This window comes from Chenopodium album, chromosome 17 (genome assembly GCF_948465745.1).
Source record: "Chenopodium album chromosome 17, dcCheAlbu1.1, whole genome shotgun sequence".
In the NCBI taxonomy this organism is placed as follows: domain Eukaryota; kingdom Viridiplantae; phylum Streptophyta; class Magnoliopsida; order Caryophyllales; family Amaranthaceae; genus Chenopodium; species Chenopodium album.
Genome location: NC_137850.1, coordinates 45254340 through 45268675, shown reverse-complemented (window position 1 = coordinate 45268675; position 14336 = coordinate 45254340). Strand labels below are relative to the sequence as shown.

The 14336-nt window shown below is 34.1% G+C and overlaps 2 protein-coding genes across 3 annotated transcripts; both read right to left on the bottom strand.

Annotated features, from left to right (window-relative positions):
- Positions 1–351: 351 nt before the first annotated feature.
- Positions 352–5123, bottom strand: LOC145588179 (endoglucanase 24-like). The gene is made up of 4 exons (XM_081644823.1): positions 4496–5123; positions 2588–2887; positions 2039–2200; positions 352–1380 (listed from the first exon to the last, which is right to left on the bottom strand). The coding sequence occupies exons 1-4, from the start codon at positions 4925–4927 to the stop codon at positions 772–774; spliced, it is 1503 nt and encodes a 500-aa protein (XP_081500949.1). The 5' UTR covers positions 4928–5123; the 3' UTR covers positions 352–771.
- Positions 5124–9063: 3940 nt separating this feature from the next.
- On the bottom strand, positions 9064–13863 carry LOC145589887 (uncharacterized). Of its 2 annotated transcripts, none has more exons than XM_081646584.1 (4): positions 13728–13863; positions 12138–12380; positions 10613–10705; positions 9064–9912 (listed from the first exon to the last, which is right to left on the bottom strand). In XM_081646584.1, exons 2-4 carry the CDS (start codon positions 12287–12289, stop codon positions 9333–9335), a joined length of 825 nt encoding a protein of 274 aa, XP_081502710.1. In that variant the 5' UTR covers positions 12290–12380; positions 13728–13863; the 3' UTR covers positions 9064–9332. The 2 variants fall into 2 exon arrangements, with proteins under 2 accessions (XP_081502710.1, XP_081502711.1); XM_081646585.1 differs by lacking the exon at positions 13728–13863 and adding an exon at positions 13401–13454.
- Between the last annotated feature and the right edge of the window lie 473 nt (positions 13864–14336).

The window sequence follows — 14336 nt, the reverse complement described above, 5'->3', positions numbered from 1 at the left end:
ATCTAGTCATTAATAAGACATACTTCGTATTAGTTAGGTGTACATAATACATTAAAAAAAATAGTTATTTCTAATTAATCTTGTTGAATAGATCAAAGTGCATTTTGAACCATCTAATTGTTTTGTCATTAAAAAAAAAATGATACATTATTATTGTGTGAGTATAGTGTTTTGATCTCTAAAATATAAACAAAATCGATTAGTAACTATGTCGATTAAGGTGTTTAACTTGGGTAAATTTCTTACTTCTACTATCTTTTGGGTAAAGCCATTTTTGTAATATTATTATTTACTTGTAAGATTTAAGCATTAAAAAAAAAAAAAAAAAAAAAAAGGGTGTGGAATAGTACTATATTTATATACATCAAACACAAATCAAATTGATAACATCATTAAAGCAAAATCACAATGATTTATTGTGACTTGTAGGAGGATTTCCCTTCCTCAATCTCACTCAAAGAAGATCGAAATTTAATTTCTCTCTTCAAAAAAAAAGGTAAAAAAAAAAAAAATGGATGTATAAGCCTCTTCCTTCTCGGCTTCACACAAGATGAGAGACGCTTCCCATAATCCCATGTACATTAAAAAAAAAACCTATGGGTTGAGCTTAAGAACTATTGAGGATCGTGTAGCACATGCTATGACTCACCTTACCTTGCTCGAGTTTTCAACTAGAGTATGGACGGGAGATTGTCCAAGTGTGGTGGAAGATGTAATCGCTACTGATTTTTTTTTTTGTATATACAAAATGTGATTAGTAGCCCATTATCACTAATTTGGGCCTGGATTAGCTGTAAAATAAGCGAGGGCCCCAACTAATGGGGCATTAATGTAGGTGGTGGGCTCGGACTTTCTAAAATCAGCCCGATTGTCGTCGTACAAGTCATCCTCTCCAGGCCCGCCCACAACAGCACCGATGTGGACATTTGGGTTGGGCTGGGTCGAGTTAAAATAAATGGACCCTTCTTTACAAGCAATGGGCTGAGGGTGGTCTTTAATAGAAGGTAATGATGAACCTCTATGGTGAATCCTTTGAGGGTACTTGAGACTATATCCTACCATGTAGGACATTCCCAAGGGGTTCTCACCCAAAATGTAGTTAACCTGCCTTTGGGCTATCCGCCGGAGCTTGTCGGCCCCAACGCTAACGGCACCACAATTCACGGTTTGTGATGTTTTGTCGAGGTATTTTGCATAAACTAGTAAGAGGAAAGAAATGGTTGTGGCATGTTGGAGATTGCTGCCCCCCGGGCGGTAGATGAGGCCACCGGGGGTGTACTCAATGTGGAAAGACGAGGTTTCGGGGATTAATGTGCACATGAAACTATCTGCTGATGATTTGTAGAGTTGTAAAGAGTATGTGCTTCCTTCTAGCACTTCCTGCAACATATATAAATATTTATGTTACTTCAATCAATAGGACGATAAGAACCTAAAAACATATTTTGTTTCGCAAATGGTTTAGAACAATTTTGATATACGCAACCTTATTTCTAATCGGTAAAACTACCTAGCAAAAAAGCTATTGCAAAAAATTTATCATAAAGATTATAAGGGAGACATGTAAATTCAATTGCCTTGAGCATCACAAAAAATCATAGCAACTTAGAAATAAATGTACAAGAAGAAAGAAATTTGACTCTACCAAACATGTTCCTAGGAATACGCTATCATATTTCGTGTAGGCCCAACAAAAACAGATTATCAAGAATTCAAGATGCATGCATTATGATAAATTGCATGGTCCAACTCCAACACTTCGAAAGGAGATTGACCTTATTTCTTACCTCATGCATGTAAAACACATTAAATCTTCTATCATCAATGAAAATTGATCGATCAACAAACAATGAAACGGGATATTATAGAATTAAATCAAGGTCCGTCAAAGTAAGAAACTAAGAATGCATCTGAGTATCAAATTTGAGCATGTACATCAATACCGAACCCATAACAATGTCCTATGTATGATTTCAAAACTATTTAGAAGTTATTAGAACAAAGGGTTAAGGGGTAGGGTTAGAAAAATGTTACCAACCTTGGAGACTAGTACATTAAGACCAGCATGTTTATTGTCCCAACCAAATTCATTGATATTGTCATCAGCCCCAAGAGTGTGGGCATTACTTGCTACGTAATTAAGGTATGTGTCATCTTCAGTTGCTCTTCTCAACCATGCTGCTCCCCAAAGTAGTTCATCCTGCCAAAAATAAATTTTAAAGTTAGTTAATTGACTAAGATATATATATATATACATATATATATATATATATATATATATATATATATATATATATATATATAATAAATTGATTAGACAATTTCTAATAACTATCCGAGTATTATTCATAGATAATGAAATGATTTATTCAGCTATAATGTCACCTAATTTATTTATTGTTCTAGTCTAATCAATAATTATTACATACGGAGTAAATTTTAAATCTATTTAATTATTAAGTTTCGACTATGTGACACGTTTGTTTGGCCACGCCATATACTCGTTACACCTAATAGTTTGTGTTTGTTTATACAACAATCTAATTACAATCGTAATTAATTAAAGGATTATCTTAAAATTACTTGCCTGATACCCATCAAAGTCACAATAGAAAGGGCAGGCACCACCTCTAACATCTGAATTGTCACTATAAGCTCCTCTAAAGCTATCTGCAAATTGAAATGCATTTTGGGCATTTCTTAATAAGGTTTCCGAGTAGCCACGATCGGCTGATCGGAAGGCCATTGAAGCGGCTGCCAGGGCTGCCGCGGTCTCACCAGCGACATCGGAAGCGGGATTTGGTGCATCAACCATGTAGACTGTCCTTTTAGTGTCCATATCCTCTGGCCTCTCCCAACAATTATGGTCACTAATTGGATCACCTACCTGCATGTACGTACACAAGTAACATAACGTAACATTGTAAGTTAGTAACGAACTAACGACTAACAAGAATGTCGGTATCATCATAAACATTTGGCTTTTACAATCCTTAAGACAAGTGTTCGCTATAAATTTTAATATCAACTAAACTAATTGACACCCACGTGACTTTATGGTATAATTAGTGATAAATTTAATTGCAATAAAGGAGACATATCGTTAAGCCTTAAGAATATCCGTATAATTAGGTTATAAAATAGTACTCGTACTAATTAATACTCTCCACGCGTGCTTTGTAATAAATGGCTAAACAAACATAGCCCCAACACGATATGGGGTGACCCTCTCTTGTGAGAATGGCGGATCTTTTAGGAAAGGGAACCAAAGATATATGCAGGACTTATGTCCCATATTGCATTGACGATCATGGTGAGAGATTCACGCATCTCTAATACCACATCCGTTTCATATTATTTTCAACGATTAAGCATTTTTCCTCTCTATTTTATGTCAAATTGTTACAAATAATATGAAACACAAATAATAGTATAAAATAATTTACGGATCATTAAACATCTTACGAATACTTTGAAGACCAATAGAAATGATAGTAAATGGTAATGAATTTAAATGTAATTTTATAGGGAAAAAAAATCTAATATCAGTAACTATGAAAAAAAAAATGGGGGCAGAAATATGCATTTCCTGCCAAACTCATTTGTCTATGTACGAGATTCCTAGAATTTGTATCTGGACAGCATTTATGCTAAACATCTCAAACTATGTGCATTTTGTCTTTACATTTCAATTATTAAACATCTTATAGTTATAGTTGTGCTTCAAGTACTAGGAATTATTTTTATTTTTTATTTTTTATTTTTTATTTTTTTATTTTTATTTTTTGACGGAAAGTAATAGAAAATTAACCATATACTTTTTCCGTTACACTAAGATTGACTAAAAAAAACTCTCATAAAAATTGTTAAATAAGATAATTCTAATGAGACGGAAGGAGTAGAAGTAATACTCTGTATGCAAAATGGCTAATTTGGCTTGTTGCATGGCTTACGGCTACTTGATAACAAACAAGCAAAATTATGTTTAGGTGAATTATTTTATGTCTTAATTATCAATCTGGTTTAAGTTCTCCTCCCTAATGCTAAAGATTATTGCTATATATTTCACTATGGCCCACCAATTCAACCTTTTTGGTGAATAAACAAGTAAATTGTGGGTCCAATATAGGATAATATTTTCACAAACACTAGAACCACAACACACTCCTTAATTACCACTAATGGCTTATTAGGCTAATCCCACTTAATTATGGATTCTAAATCCAATTAATCACCTACACAAACAAAAAATTCCAATATTACCCTCAACCCAAATGCAAAATTACAAAACCTCCATGCATACTACTACAACAACAATAACCCAATATTAATCCATAATTTCGCTCAACAAAATATACATAATTCAAACAGATGTACGCAATTTTATCCCTATCAATCTTCGTATGAACTGTTAGAGATAATGTTTCCAAAAGCGGCCATGCATACGAACCAATAAAAATAAATTAAAATAAGATTAACAAATCAATTAAATTACCTGTACATAAATCCTATTGGGCTGGGAAACCGTCTTGAGGAGGTAATCAGTAGCCCATTTAATAGCAACCAAAGAATTCCTCAACTCATTAGGAGGCATAAACTCCCCAAACTCCACCACACTCCATGCCAACATTGTGGTGGTGAAGGCCATAGGAAAATTAAACTTAACATTATCCCCGGCGTCGTAGTACCCGCCCGTAAGGTCCAACCCGTGCTCGAACCCATCCCCGAGACCCGAGTGAGCACGCCATTCGACCCGTTGGTCTCGGGGCAAGTTACCCGACCTTTGGCCCTCAAAAAAAAGAATAGACTTAACAAGTGCCTCATGGTAATCATGATACGAGTACACCAAATATGGCATGCTAGTAAGTAACAACATTAGAAGTGTAACAAAAAAATGAGGAAATAATGTGTGTTTCATTTTCATCATTTTCTTAGTAAAGGTTGTTAATAAGTTAGTTTATTTTTTTTTGGAGGGAGAGGTTTAGTTTGTGTTTGTTAGTTGAGAAGAAAGTTGGCTTTTATTGCCAAATTAAGGGGGGTGGTAGTTGCGTGTAAAATTGTGATTGGATATAAATTAAGTCTTTTATTATTATTTTTAATATTAATGGGATTATTCACGAGAAAAAGAGAAGAGAGGAGGTGGGGGTGGGAAGGTTGTAATAACCGACAAGATGGGTAATTTAATTTGGGAAGTCACATGCATAGCAAAAATATGAGTCACAAAATTATTTTGATAAAAAGGATATTCAAGACTATAGTTTATTATATGTAGGTCCAATTAATAAGCATAAAGTTGAAGTTAGTAGGCTTTACTCTATTGTTTTCCATCTTGTATTTTTTACAACTTATTTATGAGGATTTACTCTTTATATCGTACTCGTTTAATCCTATTGGTAAAATATAAAGTTGATAATTAAAATTTCACATTGAAGTAAAGTTCAACAAGTTAGCTTAAGCTTCACACCATAAAGTATTATTTAAAACAACAATAATTATAAATTTATGATTAATATTTTTGAAGTGTTACATGATCTGATTGTAAACATGAGCGTCTTTTAAACGAATGAAATATTTTACTTCATGCAAATTTTACTACTAACGAGCAACTTAAAACGGAAGAAGGATTTTGAAGAACATAGAAACCAATGGTACGGTGTACGTATAAATTGTAATCTAAGTTTAATTTTCATGAAGTATCTTTTTGTACTAATTAAATCTAGAATTGAGTTTGAAGTATTGAACCAAATGGAATGTTTGTCTCTGTTGGGGCAACTAAACACTTTTTTTTTTTTTTTTTTTTTTTTTTTTTTTTTTTTTTTTTGTTATTTTTGGTTACAATAATGGATAAAAATTATGATGATTCAATTATGTTCACTATATCAAACTACCAATCTTTCTTCTTTAATTTCTTCTATCTGTATTAATTTTATCATTTTTTTATATGTGTATTTTTTTCGGATAAAGGCTAAACTCAAAAGAAGACATAAAACTAATGTCGATATTCATGAATTTCGAATATACTGAGTTGCCACCAAACTTTGCCTACCAAATAAGGCCAACGATGAATAATTACATAAAATGATAAAAAGTACTAAACATATTGCAATTGCAACAAACTATATATTTAACTAAAATTAGTAGTATTTAATTAGCACTTGTCAAAAAAAATAAATAGATGAAAAAACAAAAAAAAAAACCTAGCAGTATACAAGATGGTCACTTTCTTTCCAACTTGAGATTTAGATAATAAACCATTAAACAAAACAATTGTCCACAAACTCAATCATTCCAAATAATAAGATGAGAATAATGTGATGAAATTTGATGTATCCTTCACGCTTTTGGAAAACAATATTATGGTTGCAGGCTGCTAAATTAAATATACTACTTGCCCGTTTCCCCAATAATATTGCATCAACCGGACTTTTATTCACTAACCATCGATTGTAATTCAAACATAAGATAATATGCAATTTTCTAAGATCATGCATGTTAGAATAGTTGATTTTATACTTTCAATATATTAATATTTTATAATTTTTATTGAAAATTACAGTAAAGATACTAAATGTTTAATTTTTGTGTTCAAAAGCATAAATTCGATTACTCCGTATTATGTTGCAATAATAGAAAAATAAAGGAGTATTGCGTATACTTGATTATCTAATAAAGTTGTACTTTAATTTAATATTGATTGGTTAGCAGATTCTCAAGTAATACAAGTGTGGGACATATAATATTGTATTTAATATGGCGTATTACTCACTACTATAAAAAGTGATTAGTTATTCTTGTTTATTTCTTTTATTTTAAAATCATTTTTTTTTTTAAAATAATTTACTTTTACTTACTATGGAAAGAATTTACAAGAGAGCATGAATAGTGGTAGTTCTTGTGAGTAAATAGCGGCTGCACGTGAAACCCAGTTTGCATCAGACCTTTGTATTTGCTTCAGACTTGGAGATTCCTCAGCTATGAGATAATGACTTTACCACTAACAACCAAAAATACAGATAAAAAGACTATAACACATAAATACATATTCTAATTATATTTGGATTTATGTGTTGTTATTGCTACAATTGTCATGTCTTCACTCTTGATGGCTATCATCAATTATTAGATCAAAGTCTACTCTTAACTACAACCAATCGATAATAGAATTCATGAGAAAGTATGTATTGTATTAAACAGTGATATAAAAAATGGTATGCAGAAGTGTCATATAAAGTATTATTTTATCACTACGGAATACGTAATGTGATAATATGTACTCGTATTTGTTAATTTATCGCCAAGCCTCAATATGTAGAATATATATTTGAGCTTGTGACAAGTTAGCAACACAAAGACTGAAACAACCAGCACTTCTGGCTTACATTTCTAATAGGAAAGTGTTATATATCAGAATGTGTAACCATGCTTGTCAATTCATACAAGTTTTTCATTCCAAACATTGCATCCTTGAAAATTCAGTGATTGTTAGCCCTTGATAATTAGAGTTAGTATCTCATATTCATAAGGATCAACGATTTCCATTCTTCTATCCATCTCATGTACAGAAACGATTCACACACCAGACAACATCGTCTGACAGAAGTTTTACGACTAGAATTGCACAATCAAAAACATAACAACAGTTAAAACAATTGTCTTTTATGATCATCGTATTAGTATGAATCACATATACTGTACTCCAAGCTAACAATAGATGCAACATAAGGGGGTGTAAATGAGATGATCCGTTCACAAACTACTCAGCTCGACATTGTATTATTCAAAGTTGCCTAACAAAAACTTTACAACATAAAATAAGCTATTATCCTCAACTAATTGTACTGTATAATGTGAGAGTGGAGTGCAAAAGTATGAGTGGAAGCAAACGAAGCATAAAAAAAAGTTGTGGTCATACAATCAGCTGTTTGTCAGTAATTCACTGAATCAGAAGAATCAACTGAGAAAACTTGGATCACACTTTTGTCATCCTACCAACAACATTCTTCCAAATCTTGTTTATATTATAACTTGTAAGAAATACTTTTTGCTTTTTTAGGTAATCAAACTGCATGTTAGTGGCTTCTACATGTTTTGGTAGATGGTAGATTCATCTTTTCGCTTTCTTGTTAATAATTACTTAATCAATTGAAACAGAAACAGAAACAGAAGCAGAGTTGTACAGCAGAAATCTTCAGTCTGCAGTAAGCAAGATGACTCTTTAGTGGCTTTTTAAGGGTTGTTATGTCTGCAAGTTTCTTGATAAGAAACCTTTGCGGATGTTTCAAGTAAGAGAATACAGAGGGACCTAGGAGTTAACTACTGAAACCTTAATTAAGCTTCTTTTGCTTTCTATTCTACTTTTCAGGATTTTCCTGTGTTTATAGTGAAAGATGATAACATGAGTAAGATATTGTTGTACTCTACTCAATGTTAACAACTTTTCTGACATCTATTTGTCGACTAATTAGGCAACTAATAGGAGACAAACGTCCTAAAAAACCAAGAAAATTGTATTTAGATCGTTAACGTGCCAAATTGCCTATCGACAATCATATTCATTCTATAAGAAGTTTGGGGGTAACGATCAAGCAGGCCATTTTTACTGCTACAATATTGCACTCTCATCACCAAGCCACAAGAACTTATGTTTTAGCCACCTATGACTAATGCATACAAATTACATAACTTACTGAGATATCATAATATAATTGCATAGGAGTAAGAATTATAGACACACATAAGTTTTGAAATGCAGACAGTTTCCAAGGGTTAGTAATTGTACCTTGACAAAATAGGTAGCACAGATCCAGGTATGTGTAAGCTGCTCCAAACAGGCATTTTAAAAACACACCAGCTAATGTATTTATCAAGCGTAATCAAGCAAAGGCTCGCCCATAAGGAAGAGCTCAACATTAAACCTTGAAGTTTATCGAGTTTTTAAAATATATATTCACCTTCAAAGCCAATAAGACTCATCCATATCCTTCTAGGCTTCTACCAAAGGGTGAAATCTGTAATGAGGCTAACAAATAAACAAGAAGCTTTTAAAAGAAATCACGACTGAGATAAAAGCAACAAGATAGTTTTAAATAATCTTGACATGATAAAATTAAAATGGATTGATTCAAATCTCAACTTCAACAAACTTCAAATAATGCTAAAAGTTCCATTCACTAGTACAGCACTCAAAGACCAAATTGAAACTTGTTAACTTAAAACCTCAGCTGAACCTAAAAAAAGTCTACTTCAAGATTCTGGTAACACAACTAACTGGCAAAATATATGCCGTTACACCTAATTCTCATGGATAGCCATTACACGATAAGCTTCAACAATCAGTACCTCCTTGGGTAGCGGTCCAAGTACCTCCCTGAAGGGCATTCATATGCCAGATGACCACGACCTCCACACATATTGCAGATCACTGGTGTAACACAGTCCCTACTCATATGCCCTAGCTGCTGGCAGTTCCTGCATACAACATCCCTGTAACCACCACCACCACCACTGTAACCACCACCACCACCACTGTAACCACCACCGCCACCTCGAACCACACTTCCTCTCCCAGCAAGATCATCCGCCTTAGGGCAACCTCTTGCTACGTGTCCTGACAAGTTGCACAGGTTGCAGACAGGTTCATTAGTACAGTCTCGAGCAAGGTGACCTGTCCTCCTACAGTTGTTGCAGGCCTTCTCATTGGTACAATCCGGTGCAAGGTGGCCTTGTTTGTAACAGTTGTTGCACAACCTCACATCACCAGGTGGCGGTGGTGGGACATGACAGTCCCTGGCCTGGTGACCACCCTTGCCACACCTGTGACAAATGCCCTCATTAGGGCAGCTACTGGCTGTGTGGCCAGGTTCTCGACAGTTCCAACAAAGAGACTTAGTGGTACATTCCAGGGCAATGTGCCTGGTAGAAAATAACCAGACAAAATATGATAAAACCATACATGTTATAAACAAACAAACAAAAAACTAACAGCATTTTCATAACAGTATTTATGACTAGCTCAATTGCTCAAAGGTGGCAGATCGGTGGCCAGGGGGAGGGAATAGAAACACAATTCTGAAAAACAGGATAGAAAAAATAAAAATAATAATAATGAACTCCCTCAACCAATCCCACTACATACAGCAAGTGATAATAAGGCACTAACCCTCTAAGTCAGAGATCATTAGGGCAATTAGAAGCTTAGAGCCCCGTAAAGCAGCAGGAAAAAGGGACAACGGCACTATGTAAATTGCCCTACAACTTCCTAAAACATGAACCTTGGTCAAGCACATAAACTATTACCTTGAACTTTATAGTTTATCAACTCAAGGTAAGGTTGCTATGAAAAGCAGCAAAACTTGGAAAGGAGATTTTTATACAAGTTTGAAGTTTCTTGATTAACTTTCAAAAAACAAGGTCTACCAAGAGCTCTCTCTCCCCCCCCCCCCCCCAACCCACGCACGCACGCGCGCGCACACACACACACACACAAACTAAATATAAAGAGCACACACACACACACACACACACACAAAAAGCAAAAGAAATACAAGGTAAACAAAGAAACAGAGATTGTGCTGGTAATTCAAAGCAAATGATAATTATGCAGCATACTTACCCAGGAAGACCGCAATTATGACAAATGCCTACATTAGGACATTCTCTAGCAAAGTGGCCAGGGCGCTTGCAATTCTTGCACAGATTGTTCTGGCTGAAAGAAAATACACAATCAAGAAAAGTCATAATCCTCAGTTAAGAGAGGGGGGGGGGGGGGGTTGGGGGAGCATAAATATTTGGCAATAAGCTTCCTATATCCATGAATATTTACTTCAACTAAAAAAAGTGTTTCAAGAATCATAAAAAAGCACTTAACCATTAATAACAACAATGCCTACATGACAAAAAAACATTGTTAAAGGGTCTTTTACACGTCACATGCAGCCTCCGTTGAACATAGCATCACCTTGATATTATTTACAACCAGTTCTACAATTTATATCATCTTCGCTTTGCCTCTTCATTATTATCAGTTTTAGCAATAATTCTCTTAAGCGTTTATATATTTCTTCTTTCATGGCGCTGCCACACTAACTATTTGCTTTCCCTTGTCTTCTTGAAGTCCACTTGACTTTTAAGGCCGACTTAATAAGATATGGAGACACTATATTAATTTTTCTTGAAAAAATATTTTCAACATCTTTAGCCATAAAGAATGTATGGAAAAATATCAGAAGGGGGAATTTCACTCTTGTATTCAAGAAAACTATACCCTAATGTAATCCAATTTAAATTCACTCAGTATTTAAGAAAACCACAGATTATAAAGTCCACTGAGAAGGGAGAGAGTTCACATCAGCACAGAGGCACTGAAGCTAGAGAGAATTGTCCCACAAAAATACTTCTCGATCACAGTTCTTTTCTCTTTAAAATCATTTAGCCAAAAGGGCTAGTCATAAAAATTGACCGATTATTAAAAACATCAGACTTCCCTAGAACATTACATCCCAGCATTCATATATGTTGGCTGTTATGCAACTTACCAAAGTAAGAGTTGAGGCACGCCAATTGTAAATTAAAATGGAAAATGTGCAGGTAAAGAGTTTGTTGCATGCAAATAATCATGTCAGAAACCATTGACACACAAACACACATATTGTAAGTAACCTCACTTCAAACTGGTTTCAAAGGAATTATTATCAAGACACTATAATCAATTAATAATTTCAAGATCTGTAGAAATTATCCCAAATATGATGTGTGACTAGTTTCACACAAAGTCCCTATATAAAATCAACTTACAAAGAAATTCATTAATAGTTGCAAAATATATCGAGGAGGAAAAATAACTAAAACAAAAGCCAGCAGACTCAGTACTAGCGCCAAACTTTTAGGACTCCTAATGAAGAACATCGTACTATAACTACTAGCACACCATGACAGACCCTTCATTCCATAAGACATTGAGGTACAAAGAAATGATTTTAGAGAGGTCACACACACACACACACACAACAGGAGAATCTCACGTCAGTTTTACCATTATATTTTGTTTTAATAGAATAAGTTACCAACTCTCCACAGCTATTCATAGAAAGACTAGGCAAATAGGTAATTGAACAGCCCAACAAGCAAAAACAAAAAACCTGAAACCCCGACGTTGGTCTCTCCCATAAGGTGCACTACGAAATGACTGGCGTTCACTACGAATCTTTCGATCTACTGGACTCCTGCTTCTACTTCTGCTTCTACTTTTGCTCATACTTTTGCTCCTGCTCCTGTCCCCATCTGAACTCATTCTCACAACCTTCCTTCTGTATGCCAACTACCCGCCTCCGGTGTATACAAATGCCAAAACAAAAACACCCCCACGAGCTGCAACTTTCTCCCTGTCCATATCATACAGCACACCCAATGCCACTTCTATAAGATGCAATAAAACTCCTCTACTTTCTCCATTACAGAAAAACAAAAAATAACAAAACAAGCCATCTACCAACCGCATATCACATTATTTAGCATTAAAGCAATCCTTGCACCATCAGTTCTTAACTTCTTTACCATGGGTCCACCTTGAGATTTTATCAACTACGAAGGCGGACTGTGATATAGGGTAAACCAAAACAGCATTACGCAAACACAATCATACAAACAGGCACACTAGAAAATCCAGATGCTCCCAGTATAAGAAGTTTGTCTGGTGTGGTCAGATTGGTCACTTGAGTATGCAAAGCTCCAATTAAATCCTACCATCGTGCACAAGAATAGTGCCCAAACATAGAACACGACATTACAAGTAATATTCCTTTGGATTATATACCTCAACATAGCCCACATAACAATGCAAAATCATCAACTTATCTCAACTGCAATGACATTAAAGCTATACATATTACAAATCCACTATTATAAAATCATCTATGGGACAATGAAGAGTTGATTATAAGACAAGCAGCCAGATATACTCAAAAAAAAGTTGAAGCATATAATTATGCTAAAAGCAACAACATGCATGTTACCAATTAATGTTGTAAGGTATATGAACCACTTATGAGTGCTCGAAACAAGATATGATTAATTGACAATTCGAACGCACTGTCAAAAAGTCACAAACAAAATCTTGAAACCAGAATGCACATGTAATAATAATGCCTTAATCATGTTAAAGTTTACATCGAACCCATTGTTATATTGTGGTTTTCGGGGATTAGATGAGTCACCCGGAACCCAGCCGATATTTAAGCAATAACCCATTCCATTACTCAAACCCTTAATTTCACAAGCTGCAAAAAAACCAACTCAATAACTGACTCAAATCTACTCAATTTCATTTTTCCACAAAATCCAACATAACACTTCTGACATTTTAATCTGCATATTCAACAAAAAAACAAAGAATATGATATTACCTACAACGCCCTGTATCCGTCACACTGCTTCTTGTTTTTAATCAAATCAACCAACTGAACACCAAATTAATCAATTGAACATCGAAACAATCAATTAAACATCGAACAAATCAAATGACATCAAATTACGAATATAAAAAACAAGGATTCGATGAAATTTACGCTTACATGTTGAATTTATACAGGCAAGGGAAGAGTATGACACAAATTAAAAGAATTCAAATACAAGTATTCAATTTCTTAATTGCAGTTAAAGAAGATAAATTGCATTGAACTGAAACAAATTGGATTGAAATTAAAAATTAAGAAGGTGAGGAGAGAGAATACCTGGGTTCACAACTTTAAGTTACGTATGCTTCAACTGGAGAGTTGTCGTTGCTGATGTAGGGTTTCAGAAAGAAGCATGTATTCGTATCCAAGTTCCATTCACTTGATTTGGTAACGCATCCAATTAGGGCCATTGTCTTCAGATTACTTTCATTTCACTTAATTTCTTAATATTCTTATCTCATAAAATATTTAGATATTAAGTTCAGTTCAGTTCGATTCGGTTCAGTCAATCAGAACAGGTCTTTAATTGTACTTTTTTTTTTTTTTTTTTGGAACCAGCCCTTAATTGCATTTATCTAATCTAATCTAACCTAACCTTAAAAGCACGAATTATTCTTAATTCATCGCAAAACTAAACTTAGATGACCCTTAACTATCTTTATATTAGAACTACGAACTTACGAAGTAATTGTAACTTACCGAAGTACTATATTTTTTTTTAACCTTGTATAATCTGAACTTACTCTGTATTTCTTTGTATTCTGTCACATTTATCTCAAACTTTCGGTTAAAGGTTTAGTCTATTCACCTTATTGTCATTTATTTTAAGTGTAAAAATTCAGATAATTTTGGGAAAAATAAGTTTTGATTAAGGTCACCTAAGTA

Bases quoted from the DNA above. Each gene is read 5' to 3' on its own strand.
- LOC145588179 (XM_081644823.1), bottom strand. From the start codon at position 4,927: ATGATGAAAATGAAACACACATTATTTCCTCATTTTTTTGTTACACTT. The intron at 2,201-2,587 runs GCAAGTAATTTT...TATTTTTGGCAG, and splicing joins GTGACTTTGATGGGTATCAG to GATGAACTACTTTGGGGAGC. The intron at 1,381-2,038 runs GTTGGTAACATT...TATATGTTGCAG, and splicing joins TTAATGTACTAGTCTCCAAG to GAAGTGCTAGAAGGAAGCAC.
- LOC145589887 (XM_081646584.1), bottom strand. From the start codon at position 12,289: ATGAGTTCAGATGGGGACAGGAGCAGGAGCAAAAGTATGAGCAAAAGT. The intron at 10,706-12,137 runs GTTTTTTGTTTT...ATTTTCTTTCAG, and splicing joins GACCAACGTCGGGGTTTCAG to CCAGAACAATCTGTGCAAGA. The intron at 9,913-10,612 runs GTAAGTATGCTG...ATTTTCTACCAG, and splicing joins CATAATTGCGGTCTTCCTGG to GCACATTGCCCTGGAATGTA.